Raw genomic sequence first — 21090 nt, 5'->3', positions numbered from 1 at the left:
CAAGGTTGCCAGTTCAATTCCTTGAGTCCCGCAAGGGATGGTGGGCTCTGCCCCATGCAAGTAAGATTGAACATGGCACCTTGAGCTGAGCTGCCTCCCGGATGGCTCAGTTGTTGGTTGGAGCGTGGGCTCTCAACCACAAGGTTGCCAGTTCAATTCCTCGACTCCCGCAAGGGATGGTGGGCTGTGCCCCCTGCAACTAGCAACGGCAACTGGACCTGGAGCTGAGCTGCGCCCTCCACAACGAAGACTGAAAGAACAACAACTTGAAGCTGAACAGAACTCTCCACAACTAAGATTGAAAGGACAACAATTTGACCATTGTTCCCCAATAAAGTCCTGTTCTCCTTCCCCAATAAAATCTTAAAAAAAAAAAAAAAACCCACGTAGAAATGAAACAGAAACAGATGCTTAAAAGAATCAGTTAGAAATCTTGAATAAAAAATTGTCATTTAATAATGAACTCAACAGACATTATAAACTCTAGACTGGCCACAATAAAAGAGAATTTATGAATTGGAAGTTGGTACTGAGAAATTCACCCAGAATGCAGCACAGAAATACAGAGATTTAGAGAGGGAGAGACTAAGTAGGAAGTAGACGAGAAATTTTTCAAGAGGTAGATCTTTTTGTTGAGAAGATCAATTATAATCGGAAAGCTTCAATTTAGATTAATTCTGTAACTTTATACATACAAGCAATTTCTAGGCATCTATGGCATAGACAAGACTGAGTGAGAACATGGTCTACTGATTATATTAAATGATGTCAGGTCGAGTTTGCAAGCTTCTTTATCACATTAAAGAAAATAGTACTGGCCATAATTACTTAAACACCAAAGGCAATTCTGATAGTCAAATGCACCTGAGTATCTCTTCAAATCTTAGAGTGCTTACTGCACAGGAGGTAGGTTAGCATTATATGCTTTCTGACCAGATTTTAAAGAACTGCAATGAAATAATAATTACAGATTTTATAAACAAGGTCTTGTGCTGCTATGGATTGCTGTGGATCTGAGGTAAAAAAATCAGCTTACTCATTTTCCAAAGAGGTCAAGAAGCATGAATCCTGCTACCAACATTCTGACCAACTTGGGAGAGCATTAGTGCTACTGGGTTACAGAGGCCTATTCAGTGTCAGCAGAGGCCTCGCTCAAGCTCATACACCATCCTTCTCTCTCCTTTACTGCTGATGCTTCACAATCCATTTGCCGGGTCACAATAAGGACGTTGGGAAGAGCACTCAGTGTGCCCACAAGGCCTGACACCATGTGGGCCCACAAGAGAAATCTCTTTGGTTTAAATATTAGGAATAATAGTACTTTCCCTGAACAATTTGTTTCCATTTGATCTTATGAATGACATGATTCCTCCAAATCAATCAATCTAATAGTGGAAATAACTTCCTCAAAAGGTATGGCAGAATTGGGTATATTTAAACTTCTCTATTTTCTGCTATCTCTCCACTCTTCCGCCTCCATCCCAGCACCTTTGAGAATCTCTTTAGGTAGAGAGAGACGTTTACAATGGGAGTAGGGGGATATTTTTGAATGATGTGCAGACAGATAAAAGGATGAACCCCTGCTCTTCAGCAATTATGTTTTCATCTTCAAGTTGACAGAATTTACAGCCAAAGTACTAGAGTACTTCACTGTATGAATTTTGCGCACCAATCTCAAACCTCTTATTTTTCCTAAGCTTATTTTCCTTCTGTGCTCTTTTCTTATTTTAACTTAGTTTAAGTTTCTTTTATTTTCTGCATTGTGTACATTACTATAACCACCTTATTATCTCTTATGGAACCAAGTGGGGCATATCCACTTTGGAGGTGGATGAATACTATATATCCTTCCGAATACTATCTAGAAAAAAAAAACATTTCTAGATGAAACACTGCAATAAAACCTAAGATCCGAATTGATTTTAATCAATTGATCTTAACTGTATTTCTGAGAGAAAAATCAACCTTTACAATAGTGAAACGTCTGAAATAGAAAAAAATACCTTAAAATAAATTTGTTACCTTAAAATAAATATGTTAATACAAAATTAATAAAGTATTACCATTGTAATAAAAATTAGGTAAGAATAATTTATATAGCTTTAAAAACATGTTTAAGCGAATTTGCTTCTCACTCAGGAATTGCTGCTTACCTTACAGACGTAACAAATATTTTTTAAAAGTCTTTTTAAAGTGGGTATTATATTTTCATAGGTAGCCTCTACTTACCACATTCCTGAGAAGCGTTTTAAAATACTGTCATAGAAGCAAGGTACACACAATGATTCACAAAGACAATTTCGCCACACCCCAAATAGTTATCACACAAACATTATCAGTGACACATCAAGAGGAGAATCAACTTGCCATTAAGATTTGCCAGAGAGAAAACAGATATGGGAGCTTGGCAACGCTGTGTTCTTAACAATGTGTTTCTAAGATACTGGATCATCTGACTTGATGCAACTGGGGAAATTTTGTTTCAAACATTAGGCCAAGTGTACCTTTTGGGAATATTTGGAAAGAGACACGAGGCCAAATTCACTATAGAAACTGTGCCTGGCTTCATTCATTGTCCTACTTAACTCCTTGACCACATCACTAAAAACCCACCTGTCTGATAGCTGATCATTCACGTCATTAGCAGTTGGTATATGTAAAAATAATTGTTCGTGGTGGAGACTACTCCAGCAGTCACATGACAAAACAACTTCTACGACACATCAAGCAGGAGGAGTGGGTGGAATGGCACAAGGATGGAAGGAAGTACCCAGTCAGTCTGGCATTATTTGACCTAGGGCAATGCGACTTCCCTGACTTATTGCATCATGAAAGATGAGTAGTAAGAAAAGAACCATTTTTTATGTTCTTCAGTGAATCCTGGATTGGCATCCACTAATGCCTATTTATTTTCCCAAGTCACTTAGATCGCACTTGACTAGCCAGATGTAACTCTTAAAAAAAAAAGGAGTCAAGATTTGATCTATTTCCCCCCACTAAGTAATAAATTTATAGATTAGAGAACTATTAGCCCTCCCTAAACCCTAATGAAATAGGATTTAAATGCTGCTACCAGATTAGCTGTCTTAACACTCACAGTCCAAGTGTTTGGCTTCCACTGATTTTTCAACCTTAGGCTTATGAATACATACTAACAGTGACTTATTTGGGTGATTATTTTACATGTTCCAGAAAAAAACAGGCAATTCCATTGGTTTGATAATGCATATAATTACTTTCGGTCTCAGGCTTCCCCAATTAGCATATTCTCCTTGGGATAGTTAACATATTTTTTTAAAAGTCATACTTCGGGTAATTTAAATCATCATAATGTTAATATAACTACTTAGTAATATAACTGTTGGTTATGAGAACATGACAAACTTCTATTTTTAAAGTGGAAATATATTATTCTTAGGACCAAGTTTCAGTACCTTAAAACAAGTTTCACAAATTTAGTTTAGAAAAACATTTCCAATCTAAGAATCATTAAGAGTTCTAATGATTTTGAGTATCTGACTTCCACAATTGCTTGCTTTGTAAAGCAGTATGAGTGCACTTCTGAGAAACTATTTTTACATAATAATGGTTCTCAAAATATGGTCCCCAAACCAGCATCATTAGAATTAACTAGGAACTTTTTAGAAATGTAAATTCTCAACCCCACCCCAGACCTTTTGAATCCGGAACTCTGGGTGCGGGCCCGCAATCCTGTTTTAGCAAGCCCTTCAGGTGATTCTCAGGCACACTACAGTTTGAGAACCAATGTTCTACAAGTAGAGCAGAAACATTAGTGGGTCAGTTCATAATATTAAAGATTTATTTTAAAGTTTCTTCTCTTTAAAAATAAGAGTTTTTAGAAAAGGAAATGTAATAAGAACTAGTAAAAATATATAATATAAAATAAAAAGTGAAGTCCCTTCCTGGATTAGAGTTTAACCCAGACATAATTGGATTAACAACTGTTCTATAACTCCTAGCCTTAAAAACACTGAAAGGACCCATGTTTTAAGTTCCACTGGAAAGTAACTATTGCTAAGCAGTTGACTAAAATTAAGAAAATGTTTAGAAGTAATCTCCAACCACTTGTCATTTCCAATCATTAGTAATCAACAAAACTTATGACAATAAACTGGGAAAAATGACAAGTTTTCTATTCTAGATTTCAATATAGAAAAAAATTACTCAAACCTGTTCTCAGAGCAGACATGGGGGCAGTATGTTCTTTGAAGGCAATAGAGCAGCATGATGCCCAAGTTTTGAGACCCAATGAACAAAACTGTCTACCCCCAAAGCCAGTCCTTAAGAGACAGTCGTTAAGCAGGAGGAACAATTATATGGAGAAGAGTATTTAAAACTTAAGGAGGTATAATAAAAAATTCCACTTTAATACTTAATCTAAGATTGGCAATTGCAAACATAGTAAGGTATTTATGAGTTTCCTTGCTTCTTTAACATTATTGAGATATAATTTTAAGCACAGTTATCGTCAAACTCCACAACATTTCTTCAAGTTTGGGCAAAAAGATATGCCCAGGACTATACACACAAAAACACTGAGCATAGTTTATTCTGTCTTAGGTTCTTTATGGTATCGGAACATTTGCAAGAGGTTATGTAAATCAACAGAAAGAAATAAAATAACTTGGGTGGCAGGAAAAAATGAACTCACTGCCAAGTAAATGCTACTGCCAAATGACTTCAATGGTTAGTACCCTTGCCTCCATTTTCCTCTCACTGTAGTAAAACCGACTAAGAGACGGCAATCAAAACAAATTCTGCAGTGTTTCCACCAAATTACTTTCTATTCAGTGGCCCAAGCATGCTATAAGAATGAAAGCTTCAGTGCTGATGTCTGGCCATAATTCATTTAAATTACATTATAAGTTTTCATTCTGTGAAGCCATTTTAACCAATTCTCAGTTATCTACAAAAATAGGGAGGGGAGTTTTGAACAGCTAGTAAGATTAACTAAAATATGTACTTTCCCCCCATACACCCTCTACAAGAAGAGCTTGTGAACCACTGAAAATCCAAAATGCAAGCTGCAAAAGGAGCAAGAAACAGAAACATTGTAACTGAATCATGGGTGTGTGTGTGTGTGTGTGTGTGTGTGTGTGTGTGTGTGTAGCGGGGCTGGAAGAGGGGAGAGAGGGAGGGGGAGATCATGAGAGAGAAAATGCAGGATAAAAAGCTTTCCACATTATGTCCTTTGGTTTTCTAATTGAAAGGTTGGTGTGTTGCCCCTGTCCCCACAAGTCAGTCTCACATCACCAATTATTAATGATGACTTGGTGGCTCAGAAAGAAAATTCCATCTTAAAATGAAAGTTGTGAAAGTACGTGCAAATGAGTCACAGAGGATTTAGAATTTCTACCTGGTCATTCTAGGAAAAATAATCAACAAAAGCATCAACTCTTTCCACACGAAACTAGTGAAGGACTCTGATACAGGAAAAAAAAAAAGAAACCCCAGGCTAAGGCAGTTGGCACTGCTACACTGAAACTCACGTCTAGCTCCCGGGCTAGCCATGACCGATGTAACAAGCAAGATATCACAACTTGAGTGTGGTAGTCATTAGAGCTGTTTAAAAATATGAATTCCCTTTCTCCTTTCAGGAAAATGGTAGAATTCCCTACCCTGTTAAGCGCAAGTGTAGCTAGTATGTAAGTTGCGTTAGCTGCTAAGAAAGAATCAGCAAAAGTGATGGCTATGGTTTCGAAGCAGAAGCTTTACGTGTCAGCGTGCGCTGCACCACTTTCCCTTTGCCCTCTGTCACAGTGACTGGCAATATTTCACAAAGTTATTCTGGGTCCTCGAATGAGGATGATGATGACATAGATGGCCAACAATGGACATGTAGCATGAACAAGAAGTAGTGAGCTGTTTTAAGCCACTGAAATTTTGGGTTTACTACAACATAACCTGGGCCATCCTGACTAATACAGACTTTTATTTTCTCTATACTGGGGATGTATTTCTTATTTAGTTATTTTACGGAGCCATTGGACTTTATTTAAAGACTGAAGTTTAGATTCTAAGCACCAGTTCAAAAAGAATGAAGACCCCAAACTGAAAAACTAAGAGTAAACTGTCAGTTATTTAAATTAGAACTAAACACATCATAAAAAACTACTATGCTTTTGTTTCTACAAAGTTCAGACCATGGACAACCAAACGCACTCACAAGGTTGCTGTTTTTGGGTTTTTTTTTCTTTCTCCTTTTAAATTTATTGGACTATGGGCCAGGCATTGCAGCAAGTACTTTTCATGGATTAGCAGATTTACTCTTCACATAAGGCACCAGGAAGTTAAGTAACTTAGTCTAGTTCTCATAACTAGCAAGTGAAGTAAGAGTAAAACTCAAGAAGTCCAGTTTTTCAGAGTTAACCCTGTAAAGCAAATGTTATTTCTAACTGGTTATATAATTTACTGTATATACATTTGTTCATTCTTTCATTCACTAAGTATCTAGTGAGTACTTATTATGTTCAAGGTCTTTTTCTCAGTGCTAAGAATATAACAGTGAGCAAGACACACAAGATCTTCAATTTCTGGGCATTTATAATGGAGAAGACTGATTAAAAAAAATGAAATGTACAGATAATTGTAGATACCAAGTACTATGAAAAAATTAAATCAGCTATCTATTGCTGTATAACAAACTACCCCAAATCCTGACCGCTTATTTTCTCACAATACTATGGGCTGGGCTCAGCTGGACAGTTATTCTGTTCCACATGGTGTTGGCTAGGTTCACTGATGCACCCACAATCAGCTGGCAGGCTGCCTAGAGGCCGTCTGGTCCCGGATCCTACATGTCTGGAAGCTTAGCTGGGATGACTACAAGCTCAAGCTCTCTCTCTCTCTCTCTCTCTCTCTCTCTGTCTCCCCCCCCCCCCACCTCACCCCCCGTTTCTCTCCATTCCTCCTTCTCTCTCTGTCTCTCTGTCTCCCCATATGGCATCTCATCCTCAAGGAGGCTGACCTGGGCTTATTCACAAGGTGGCAGTTCCTCGAGAGTGACAGCATAGCTGCATGGCCTCCTAAACCCTTGTTTGGAAGTCCCATAATGTCACTTCTTACTACATTCTACTGGTCAAAGCAAGTCATAAGGCAATCCCAGATTCAAGAGATGGGAAATAGACTTCATCTCCTGAAGAGAGAAACTGCAAAGAATGTGTGGCCATTTTTTATCCACCACAGAGGTAAATAAGGTTGATGAAAGTACTGGCAGAGGGTGGGTGAGCAGAGTGGGGTTACTTTAGAAGAATTAGGGAAGACATGTGAGGTGCTGATAAGATCCAGCCATTTGAAGAAGGAAGAACATTAAAGGTTGAAGGAATAGCAAATACAAAGATCTTGAGGCAGGAATAAGTTCCGGATGTTTGAGGAACAGGACAAGTAATAGTGTGTCTAGAATTCAGTGGAAAGCAGAGGAAAAAACCAAAGATGAAGCGGGAAAGAGAAGTAAGGATCAGATGATGAAAGGTACTAGAATCCATGATAAGAAACTTGGATTTTATTCTAGGAGTAATGGAAAGTCACTGAGGAAAGGGTGAAAAAGTAAGGAGCTGACTTGGAGTTTAGGTGAGCGATAATGTTAATAGAGAAGAAAGGAAGTCATTGATTATGGGCTATATTTGGGGGTTATGACCAATAAAACTTGTCAGTCAACTGGATGTGGGACTAGTGAACAAGAATAATTGAGGCTAGAATCCTTGTTTTTTGGCTTGAGTAATTAGGTGAATAGTGTAGTACCAACTACCCACTCTCTTAAGCTTAAAAAATTAAAATAATTTCTGCCTCTCCTAGTCTATGCAATGATTTTCCTCAGAAGTACTTGTAAAAGTCAAAGTAACACGTTGGGGGATCATTGTTCATAAAAAGAAACCCATGAACTTAACACTGCTCTAAAAAATAAAGTTTATTAAATTAAAAGAAAAGAAATCCAAGAAAACTCAAAACACTATATCCTGCAGCACGTAATGAGAAAGAGATGTTAGTCCACAACCTCACATATTAAAACTGTTTCAAAATAGTAACTGAATCTACATTGTCATTCCCTTCTAAGATCCTGTCCTCAAAACGGAAGCTATATAATTAATCAGCCAGGCACTTGAACACTTCTTTCCTCTTAAATATAAAACTACAAACCAGAAGCTTTCTTCTACCGGAAACTTGAAACCAAATAGATATATTTTTTAAGCACGATACATCTTACACTTGAAAAACATCTACAAGGTGAGTAGCAAGTCTTATTTTGCCCAGATTTACAGAGGGTTAAACAAATGAAGTAAAAGGGCCAATGCTAGTCCCGTCTGAATATCACTATACTCTATGTTGGCTTATCATCTACCCAAGATTAACTGTTTCTCTAAAAATGCAGGAACTAAAACTCTTAGGAGAAAACAGAGGCATAAATCTTCATGACCTTGGATTAGGCTATGATTTTTTTTAGATACAACACCAACAATGACAGGCAACAGAAGAAAAAAAATAGATAAACTGGACTTCATAAAGACTAAAACCTTTTGTGCTTCTAATGATGATACCATCAAGAAACTGAAAAGACAATTGAAATGGGAGAAAATATTTGCAAATCATATATATGATAAAGGTCTGGTATTCAGAAAACATAAAAAATTACAACTCAACAATAAAAAGACAAATAATCCTATTAAAAAAGGGCACCAGGTTTTAATAGACATTTCTCCAAAGCAGATACACAAATGGCCAATAAGCATACGAAAAGATGCTTAACATCCTGTGTCATTAGGAAATGCAAATCAAAACCACAATGATATCACTTCATACCCACTAGAATAGCTATAATAAAAAAAGACTGATAATAACAAGAGTTGGTGAGGATGTAGAAAAATCAGAACTCTTATACACTGTTGATGAGAATGTAAAATGGTGTAGCTGCTTTGGAAGTTTGGCAGTTCCTCACATGGTTAAACAGAGATGTACCATATGACCTGGTAATTCCCCCACTATGTATACCGAAGAGAAATGAAAACAAGTCCATACAAAAACTTGTACATGAAATGTTCACAGCAACATTATTCTTAATAGCCAAAAAAACAGAAATAACCCAAATGTCCAATTATTCAAACTAATGAATGGAAAAATAAAATGTGGTATATCCATATAATAAGATGTTATTCAGCAATAAAAAGGAATGAAGTACAGATTCATGCTACACTATAGATGAACTTCGGAAACATTGTGATAAGTGAAAACATGAAATGTCCAGAACAGGTAAATCCATAAATACAGAAAGCAGGTTAGTGGTTGCCAGTGACCAAAGAAGTAATTGGGATTAACTAACAATGGGTTCGGGGTTACTCTAGGGGGAATAAAAATGTTCTGGAATTAGATAGTGGTAATGGCTGAAAAACTTTGTGAGCATACTAAAAACCCCTGAATTGTACACTTAAAAGTGTAGATATTATGGTATATGAATTATAACTCAGTAAAAGAAAAATGAAACTAATGTAGATACTAAAGAATTGAGATATGACTTGGTCAACACCCTAAATTATGCCAAAAGGGAAATTTAGTCAGGGATTTTACAATGTCCAATTCCATTTAGTACATCCTGTAATTTCATCAACACACGAGAAACTATAAGATGAACCACTGATTTAGTAATAACTTTTAAGTAAAAAACAAAACATATTTTTCAGCAACCAAGAAAATCATATTAATCCATACAGTTCCATACCATTATTCTTTTTTCAGAATCACAAGTGACATTTAAATATAAACCTTCATATCTGAGTTAAATGCTCTCCTGAATCACTTTTGGCCACAGCAGCTTGTACCATTACATACCATTCTCCTTAGAAACTGTGTTCTTCTTTGCTTTTTTTAAAAAAAAATTTTATCACTTTTAGGACTAACAGCAAAGACTGATTAAATACTGGGGTTTCACCTGTACTTGACATTTGATTATTGCTTTTTCTTTCAATGAATTATGCCATTCTGTAAATTAATCAATTTGAATGTCTATAGGAAGATTTCAGCCAATAGAAGCTTGCAGCCTGTGTGACAGCTTTTCAAAATGCAAAAACCAGTTATAACAGCTTTTCTTGGCTTTAAAATGCTGTACCTTAGTCTGACAAATGTGTTGATTACCACTACCTTTTACTACATTGTTAGAAAGCCATCAGCAAATTTTTAAAGTTAAGATTAAGGTTAAAATTAAAGTTTGTGGAGCTACCGATATAACTAACTCAACTGAGGTGACAAGCGGATGAATAGACATATGCTGTGTATAGTTAAAGTTGCACATACCCAGGCAATGACAACCACCAATAAGTCTAAAGTCTACATGGTTCATGGTGGCTGGCAAGTTTCTGCTGACATCAATTATAAGATGTATGCTGGCATTAAATATATATATTTATATTTAAATATATATATGTGAAAATTGAGAAAGTAAAATAAATTCACAACCAGAAATTACTTTTAGCTTTTAGCTCCTAATCTCTATCACCCCTAAGATGTAGGCTCTGATCGAGATATGTGATCATAGTGCTACTCTCCCTAAATAATGAATGTAAAAATGGTCTTTTCTCATTTATGAGCTTACAGCTTACAGAGAACAATGCTGGATATATAATTAACCATTAATGAAAAAGAACCAAAAATAATTTGTGACACATTATATAGAGAGTTCATGGGAAGAATGTAAATGATATCATTCCACAGAAAAAAATCTAGAAACTTCTTCACACAAACATGAAAAACTCTAGACTCACAGAATTAAGATTTCTAATCTTTCCTTTATGTTCCCTTATAGGCAACTGTATTAAGAGAGAGATAAAGAGGACAAAGACAGTCAAGAATTATTTCCTTTCTGGACTATTTTATTTAACTAAAATTTTTAAATGTTTGACCTAAAAAATGGGGGGCAAAAACTGTCCAGCTCTTTTCACTTAGCAGATTCAAGGCACAAATGTAACTAAATAATTAAAGCAATCATGTAATAAGAAATCTTGAAGAAATGGGATTCAAATATCCATACCCTTTGACTCAATAATTTCCATTTCTAGAATCTATTCTAAAGAAATAATCTGAAATGTGCACAGAAATATTCTTCTAAGCATTATTTACCATAGTGGAAAATGGGAAACAATCTAATATGCCCACAAAAAGGGAAATAATTTTAAAATCGTGGTACATCCATAAGATAGAGTATTACATACTTATTTCAGAATATTTACCAAGAATGCCTTTTTACTTCTTTCTTTTCCTGAATTGGATTTTTAAAATTATTTTAAAGTAATATATACTCACTGTAAAAGAAAATTAAAAAATGAAAGTAAAAACAGAAATCCTCTCGTTCTCTTAACATTCTATCCCCAACTCCCAAAGTTAACTATTGTTAAGTTTTAACATGTGTGTAACTCCTAGAAATTTTCTAGGCATATACAAACTTATCTAACACACATTCATATATCGATAATCCTTTGTTTTGTTTTTAACATAAGTGAGGCCATACTAAGCTTGCTCTTCTTCAACTTCTTACACTTAATTTTGGCTATTCTGTATCAGCACATACAGATCTACCGCATTCATTTCAAATGGATGGTTCGATATATATCAAGTCCTGGATTGCTAGACATTCAGGTTGATTACACTTTTCTGCTTACAAATAATGCTATAACTAACATACTTGGATACATAACTGTACATATTAGTGTAAATATATTAGTTCCTACATTTTATATCAGTTCCTACACTATATCAGTTTCAACATTTTAGGCATTAAAGTTATTGTCAAATCACCCACCAAAATACTAATACTCTCCTTCCTTCCTCTCCAAACCATTCAAAATATTGCATACTAATAACTTTTAAATATTTGCCAATCTGGAAGTATTTTAATTTGCACACCTGTAAGCATGAATAAGGTTAAACCACTTTTCTACTGACTACTGACTAGTTCATCTTTTTCTTACAGGTTTATAACCCTTTCCTCAGAACAGTCAGGAAATTAGCCCTTTGTTATGTATTGTAGAACACTGAAATTTGTTATTTCCTTTTAGTAGTGCTTATAGTATTTTTTACAGTCTAGGAAATTTCTCTATCCTTCCCAATAGGTGTCTTGGATTTTATGTATGTTTCAAAGAGGTCCCACCTCAAATATAAAACAAATACATGTTTTGTTCTATTCCTTTTATAATTTCATTTTTATAGTTTTCAGTAACTGTAAATTAAAATGTAGATATATAATTATTTACACAGTTGAAGCTCAATTGGGTAAAGAAATAGCAAAATACTGCAAGGAAATAAATAAAACATAGAAAATGATTGCTGCTGAATGGTAGGGTTATATATGACTTTTTCTTCTGCAATTTCCAAATTTTCTACATTTATATTAGTTTTATAATCAGTAATTTTATAATCAGCAATCATGCATTACTTTTACAATCAGAAGACAATAACATTTCTTAAAATTATCATATTTAAATTTTTTCCTAAGTTTTCGATGGCAGAGACTTCAATTCTCAATCAAGTATTGAGTACCTGGCCTAGATTGAGTCTAATACCGTGTTTCCCCGAAAATAAGCCCCAGTCAAGATCGTCAGCCAGATGGATACATTTAGTACATTATGACGATGTTCAAGAAGATGACATGATTGTATTTGAATAAATGTAGATTGTAGTACATGAAAAAATAAGACATCTCCTGAAAATACACCCTAATGCGTCTTTTGGAGCAAAAATTAATATAAGACCTGGTCTTACTTTCGGGGAAACACAGTACTAAGGCAGAGCTTTATATATATATCTTTTTAACTCCATTGACTTGGATGACATGACAGGGGAAAAAAACTCAAATTGCCAAATAAGGGTCTGTTGAAAGCGAGAATTATAGTTCCATTTGGGAGTTCATTTAATCACAATAATAGCCACACCTATTAAGTATTTACTATGTGTCAAGTGCTTACATATATTAACTTATTTACTCTTCACAACATCTTTATGAGATAGGTATTATTATTATCTCCTTTTTAAAGACTGGGAAACTAAGGCACATAGAGGGTAAGTAATTTCCTCAAACTATGAAAGCTATGAAGTGGCAGAGCCAGGATTGGAGTTCAAAGGGTCTGGCTCCAGAATCCCCATTCTTAAACTGTAACTAAAATGCTATTAAAAGATTAACAGAAAAAGTGGGAAGCTACTTCTGACAACCTAGAAAGTGTTAAAGAATAAAAACTAAGCCACAAAAGGGCCTGAGATAGATTTATCCAAAAAATTTAAAAAAGGGGGAGCCTATGGAAAATATGATACACATTTATCTTATTTATTTATTTCAAATCTCTAGCTTCAGAGATTTGAGAACAGACTTCAGAAGGAAGTTTATGTCCTCCTTCCTTATTCAGGTGGTGTCTCTAAGCTGAGTCTCTGAGTAGAGGTTTCCCAAATATGGTGCCAGTGCATTGCCACAACAAAGCAGTGCTCTGAAGAGCTGGGTAATAATTAAGTACTTGTGACCTAAACTATTGCTAACATTAAATTCTTTTAAAAGTAAAAGCTAAAAGTAGTAGCAGATGCTTTGATATTTTATTCTTTGCCTATTTGCCAAAATCTGCTAGAATCTTCCAAAATATGCACATTTTCCTTCCATAATGTTGGGGATGTGTCCACTACCGTGTTTCCCCGAAAATAAGACCTAGCCAGACCATCAGCTCTAATGCATCTTTTGGGGCAAAAATTAATGCAAGACCCAGTCTTATATTATATTATGTTACATAAGACCCGGTATTACATTATGTTATCTTGTGATGTGATGTGATGTGAGAAGACATGATATGATATATGATATGATATATTATATTACACCTGGTCTTACATTATCGTAAAATAGGACCGGATCTTATATGAATTTTTGCTCCAAAAGACACATTAAAGCTGATTGTCCGGCTAGGTCTTATTTTCCGGGAAACACGGTACATCATCTTCAACATGTTACTTTCCTCAAAAAAGTAAGCCCAGTTTGGGCTATATATTTCGGGCAAGCCAATTTTTGGTGCTTCGTATGAAGCTGAAAGTCAAACAAAAAGTAAACAAATGTGATACTTTCTAATTCTCACAAATTAGGGAACCTTTTAGAATGAGCCTTCCTAATTCTGAACTCTACCAAGCATCAGTGATAATTTCCTGCTTCCTTTTCTGGCTTGGTCTTTATCAATATCACTGCCTCACAGGCCCTTCAAGTACCTAAAAGACAAAAGTATTTTCAACTTGCTTTTATGTGTCTTTTTGTTTTTCAAATAAAGGACTGAAAAGTACATATTTGACCATAAAAATGTAGGCACAAACATAAAGGAAAGGAATATAAAGAAATTTCTATAAATCAACTTTGTTAGTACTTGTAAGCTTTTCTGAGTATAAATGGCCAAATTGGACTAGAAGAATCTCTGAGAAAAAGCTTTTTAGTTGGTGGTAATTTTAAAGAAATAACAAAAGTTTAACTACAGATGAATAGCCATAGATTGCCAATGATAAGAGCCATAAGGTTGAAACCCTGGAGCTCTCTACAACCTAATTTTGATGTTATGACTGCTTTCTAAGGATTTACTGTACAAAATTAGCCTCAATTTTCTAATTTTTTAAATTGTAAAATGGGGATTAAAATAATTGCTCGCTGCTGCTATAAAAAATCATGATATTCTTATTAGAAACTACTATGACATTTATAAATTGATAGACCAAATGATTACCTTATTAAAAAAAGAACTGCTTAGGTTAATTTACAAATATACTATTTGAAAAAAAATACCAAATGTGAGTAATGAATAACATCTCTTGATAGTGTAAGTTGATAATTTTCAAATAGAGTGATGTGACCCACAGGGAAATGATAGAGTAACCCCAAAGAGAGAGACCTAGGAGCAAGTTAGCTAACGGTTACAAAAAGGGCTGAACTTGCCCTTTATTACATGAACTTTTTAATCTCTCAACTCTTGTGCAGCCTATATGAGCCACTGACTTGCCAGGGAGGAAAACAATGACCCTTAGATGAGCGGTTGGTCACTACGGCACCTTCAAGAGCTTTATTTTTAGAGGAAGGAAAAATGAGGAGCTATGAGACCCAAGGAAGATCACAAATGGGTACAATAAATATTTCGAGAGATTTGGAATAACAAAATAAAACTTGTACTTACAACTTGAGACTCACGAGCTTTAGGAAACATTTTGGCAACGTTGAGTCCATCGATGACAATATCAAAAGGAGGGCAGTATTTCACAAAGTTCTGAAATCTCTTAAGTTCCTAAAAAAAGAAAAATCAGACAAAACATTAATAAGAACATAGTAAGGAAGCTATTGTAAACATACTGCAATGATTTTTATTATTGTTTTGGGAATTTAAAATATTCATTCCTGAAAAATACACACACATAGATACTTACAAAATGAAATCTGAAAAAGCCAGCCTAACAGATGTAAACGCATATAATTATCTGATACACTTTATAATCCAATAGTGCTTTACACTTCATAAAGTACTTTCCCATGTTATTTCATTTGCTCTCTAATCAGCGATCTAGTCTGCTAAATTGTCACACAATAGTCATGATGAGCATGAAATGTCAAAATCTCTATGTCCTATTGTAAGCCAAGAAGAAATAAAACCTCAGGTATGCCAGTCAACCTTATCTGTGTTGAAAGGTTCTATAATTTCTAGCTTTTCTTTTGTCAAGAGGCTTATTTTGTTTACTTATGGCTGTTCTGACAAACTGAAGATTCATTCATTCATTCAACAAATATTTGTTGAACATCTTACAATGTGCCTAGCAGTTACCAAAAAGACAAAAAAACCTTAACTTAATGGACCTTGCATTTTTCGGGAAGGAGACACAAAATAAACCAAATAAGTAAGTAAATCATATTAAGTTTCAGGTGTGATGAGTGCTATGAGGAAAGAAATGGAAGAAAGGGAGTTTCACTTCTGGTAATGATGGAGTAGTTTGTTAGATTACCAGAAAATAACGTTAAGTTCTATATATACAACAAACAATGATTTGAAGCTAGAGAATGTCCAAAGGTAGGCAGAAACTGGAGGGAACACAAACTTTGAGAAAAGGTGTGGTGCTTTCAAAACATGTCTGAAAATTCTTTTGACATTCCTCCCCACTCAAAAAGTGGAGCCTTGTTCCCTCCACGCGAATAAGAGCTCTCCTATGTGACTGTCTTAATAAGAGGAATGTAGCAGAAGTGATGCTATGTGACTTCTGAGGCTGGGTAACAAAAGGCAATAGAGCCTCCGTCTGGCTCTCCTTCTTAGGATTCTTGTTCTCAGAACCCAGCCATCATGAAAAAGCCCAGGCAGATGCTACATGATGGTCCAAATGAGTCCCAGGCAACAGTAAGGATCAACCATCAGACTTATGAGAGTGAAGACGTTTTCAAGATGACCTCAGCCCACATTTAATTACACTAGTAAGAGACCCAAACAAGCAAGAATCACCCAACAGTCTAGTCAACCTCTAGAACCATGAGAGATAATAACAATACACAGTAATAAAGAATTGTTTCTGTTTAATCCCACTACATTTGGGATAGTTTATCTACCTAGGGATAGCCAGAAAAGAAGGGAATTGCACAAGGTGAAATTTGTCTGTATATGACATTTTGCGAGAAGGTACTTTCCAGTCAGCATGGTTAGCAGGGGCAGCTGGAAATTAAGCAGAAAGCTGCAGACTTACTGGTTTGAGAAATCAGAAGACAGGGTTCAGGGCTGCCAGAGAGGCTGAAAAGTGAGAGAGGGAATGCTAGAAAGGAGTGAACCACAAAAATCCATGCATAAATCTACCCAAATACTTGGCTAACTCTTGATGTGTACATGCATAGAAGAAACTCTAACGAGCTAGCAGAAAAGAACAGATCAAAGACTTGAAAGACCTAAGCAGAGACTTCAGTTACCATCCACTAAAAGGCAGACAGAGTCTGGAGTCTGAGTCTCAGCACGTTTAACAGCCTTCTAAAGCAAACAAAAATCAATAACCTCCAGAGAGAGATAACAGAATCTAGAGCCTTTGCAATATGTCATTCACAGTGTCCAATATACAATTAAAAAGTTAACACAAGAATAAATAGGAAAATATGACTCACAGTCAAGGGAAAAGAAAGTCAATATAAATCAATCTAAGGTTCAGGTGCTGGAATTAGCAGGCAAGAACTTTAAAGTAGTTACTGTAAATATATACAATAATTAAAAGGAAAATATAGTTATAATGAATGCAAATAAGGAAAAACAGACAAATACAGATGGTCGCCAACTTACAAGTATTCAACTTTACAACAGTGTAAAAGCAATACACACTCAGCAGAAACCACACTTCTAATTTGGAATTTTGATCTTTTTCCGAGCTAGCAATATGAGGTACCATACTCTCTCATGAAGCTGGGCAGCGACAGACAGCAAGCCCCAACTCCCAGTCAAGCTTGTGATTACGAAGGGTAAACAAGCGATATTCCAGTGTATTGTGTTGCCAGCGTTTTTTGGATATTGTATTCTGAGCATGTTTAAGGTAGACTAGGCTAAGCTAGGATGTTTGGTAGGTTAGGTGTATTAAGCGCATTTTAGACTTACAATATTTTCAATTTATGATAGGTTTATCAAGACGTAACCCCAGTGTAAGTCAAGGAGCATCTGTAGAAACAAACATTCTAGGACCAAAAAGCACAAATGTGAAATATTCACAGGCTGGATTTAACAGCAGATTGGAGATGGAAGAAGTAAGAGTCAGTGAAAACAAATGACAAAGCAATGGAAATTATCAATCTGAAGAAAAAAAGATTGAAAGAAAAAGATGAATAGAGCCTCAGTAACCTGTAGAACAATGTCAAACAGACTAACGTGTAATTAGACTCCAGAAGGAGAGGATAGAAAGGAGAAGGTAGAAAACAATATGTGAATAATGGCTAAAATATTCCCAAATTTGATGAAAAACATAGCTTAGAGACCCAAGAAGAAGGGCAAACTTAAAGCAGGATAAATATAAAGAAAACCACAACCAAACCATAACTAGGCACATCATAGTAAGATAGCTAAAAATCAAAGATAAAGAGAAAAATCTTAAAAGCATCCAGAAAAAGGGATACATTACAAGTAAGAGAATGATACAAAATGACAGTTGAATTCTCATTGGACAATGGGGCCAGAGGACAATGAGAGGATATCTTTTTTTTCTTTTTTATCCGGGAGCTCAGCGTCAGCTCAGCTCAAGGTGCCGTGTTCAATTTTAGTTGCAGGGGGCGCTACCCACCATCCCTTACGGGAGTCCAGGAATCGAACTGGCAACCTTGTGGTTGAGAGCCCACTGGCCCATGTGGAAATCACACCCGCAGCCTTTGGAGTTAGGAGCATGGAGCTCTAACCGCCTGAGCCACCCGGGCCGGCCCCCAGAGGATATCTTTAAAGTTATGACAGAAAAGAAACACAAACCCCCTGCCAACCTAGAATTCTGTATCTAGCAAAAAATTCTTCAAGAATTGAGGTAAAAAAGTAAGGTGAAATATACATTTTCAGATAAAGGAAAACAGAATTCATCATGAGCAAGCCTGCATCATGCTAAACGCTAAAGCAATTTCTTCAGGATGAAGGGAAATAACATCAGATGGAAGCTTGGATGTAAAAGAAGAAATGAAAAACATCAGAAATGGGAAATATACGGGTAATTCTAAAAAAGAATATTTTTTTTCTTTTAATTTCTTTAAGATATGACTGCTTAAAGCAAAAATTATCCTAACACTTAAGGGGCTAAAACATATGCAGATGTGGTTTATATGAAAATAATAGCATAAAGACCAGGAAGTGATAAATAGAATTCTACTGTGGCAAGGTTCCTACATTTTATGTGAAATAGTAAAACCTAAGCTTTTAAATGGATTGGATACTGTTAAGGATTCATATTGTAATGCCAAATCATACATTAAAAAATAAGGCAGAGGGGCAGCCGTATGGCTCAGTTGGTTGGAGCGTGGGCTCTCGACAACAGGGTTGCCGGTTCAGTTCCCGCATGAATGGTAGGCAGTGCCCCCTGCAATTAAAGATTGAAAACGGTGACTGGACTTGGGGCTGGGCTGCCCCACTTCCATGGCTGGATTGAAGGACAACGACTTGGAGCTGATGGGCCCTGGAGAAACACACTATTCCCCAATATTCCTCAATTAAAAAAAACTTATAGTTAAAAAAAAAAAAAAAAGGCAGAAAAGGTATAGACAAAAAGCCAGCAGAAGAATTAAATGAAATATTTTAAAAATTCTGATTAAACCCCCCAGAAAACATAAAAGGAGAAACAGAGGGACACACCAAAAAAAAAAAAAAAAAAAAAAAAGGAGAGAGATACTTCAAAATGACGAGATCACCTGATCAGGAAGTCATACTTATAAATAAGAACAGAGCTATAAAACATATTAAGCAAAACTTGACAGAACTGAAAGGAGGAACAAATAAGTCTACAATTATAGGTGAAGACTTCAACACTCCTTTCTCCATAATGACAGAACAAGTAGATAAAAATCAGTAAGGATAGAAACACATAAACGACACTAATTACTACTTTGACTCGATTGATACCTAGATTCGACACCTAAAACTGGCAGAACATTTATTCAAGTATACATGAAACACCAAGATAGACTACAAACTCTAGGCCATAAGTCTCAGCACATTTCAAAATATTAAAATCTGAAATAGTACGTTTGCTGATCATACACACACACAATTAAATCAGAAACCAATATCAGAAATATATCTATAAAAGTTCCAAATATTTCTAAATAACCCATGGGTCAAAAAAGAAATTACACAGAAATTAGAAAATATTTTGTACTGTGTGGTACTAAAATATCAAAATTCATGGGATGCATTAGAGCAATACTTAGAGGGAAACGTATAGCTTTAAATGCTTATATGAAAAGAAGTCTAAGAGGGAACTGACTGCAATGAACTTGATCTAAGTTTTCCCTTAAGCTTAGAAAAAGAGCAAATTAAATTTCAAAGACAGTAGAATAACAAAGCACAGAATCAAAGAAATAGAAAACAGAAAAAGCGGGTGGCCGGATGGCTCAATTGGTTAGAGCGCGAGCTCTTAACAACAAGGTTGCTGGTTCGATTCCCACGTGGGCCAGTAAACTGTGCCCTCCACAACTAAATTGAAAACAATGGATTGAGCTTGGAGCTGAGCCACCAGTGGGCAGTTGGTTGGCCCGGTGATTAGAGCGAGGTGCTTATAACACCAAGGGCACTGGTTCGAGCCCACATGGGCCAGTGAGCTGCGCCTTCCACAACTAGATTGAAAGGCAACAACTTGACTTGGAGCTGAGCTGTGCCCCGCTCCACCAAGTAGACTGAAAAAACCAAACACCAAAAAACAAAAAAATAAACACAACGACTTGACATCCTGGAAAAACACACTGTTCCCAATATTCCCCAGTAAAAAAAAGAAAACAGAAAAACAAGAAAATTAACAAGAGAAAAAATTGGGAAATACATGAACTGCAATCACTATCTCAATCATACTCAAAAATTATTTTGAAACAGATCATAAATCTAAACCCAAAAGCCGAAACTCTGAAAATTCTAGAATAGACAAATTCTTCACATCAGGATTAGCAAAAATTTCTTGGGCAACACATCAAGTCATCACCAATATTTACATAGTGTACCTCTTGCTATGATGCCTCTGAGAAGGACGTAATATCATTTTTTTGTGATATTCTTGACAAAAATGCATAACCTGAATCTAATCATAAGGAAACATCAGATAAAGCAATGTCTCAAACAGAGAGACAGTCTACAAAATAATAGGCCTATAGTTTTTAAAAAGTTGAGGTCCAAGACAGAACAAAGAAAACTGAGATTTTTATTGTAGATGAAAAGAGACCATGGAAACATAACACCTAAACCCAAAGGATGATCCTAGATTGGATCTGGGAAAGGAAAAACTTATAAGGCTCATTATTGGGACAAGTGACAACCCTGAGTATCAACAATGGATTAGATAATATTATTGTATAATGTTATAAGGATGAAGAACTCCCTTCAGGCCAGTAAGTACACG

General features: G+C 35.7%; 1 protein-coding gene across 2 annotated transcripts in view; it reads right to left on the bottom strand.

Moving 5' to 3' along the window:
* Nucleotides 1–21090, bottom strand: part of PRORP (protein only RNase P catalytic subunit) — a 115214-nt gene that overhangs the window by 56688 nt on the left and 37436 nt on the right. For both annotated transcript variants that reach the window (XM_019750448.2, XM_019750449.2), the window contains one exon: nucleotides 15186–15293. In XM_019750448.2, the coding sequence (XP_019606007.2) occupies nucleotides 15186–15293 (108 nt within the window). The remainder of the gene's footprint in view (nucleotides 1–15185; nucleotides 15294–21090) is intronic.

This window comes from Rhinolophus sinicus, linkage group LG03 (assembly GCF_036562045.2).
Source record: "Rhinolophus sinicus isolate RSC01 linkage group LG03, ASM3656204v1, whole genome shotgun sequence".
Taxonomy (NCBI): Eukaryota; Metazoa; Chordata; class Mammalia; order Chiroptera; family Rhinolophidae; genus Rhinolophus; species Rhinolophus sinicus.
This window is presented reverse-complemented; position numbering and strand designations above follow the sequence as displayed.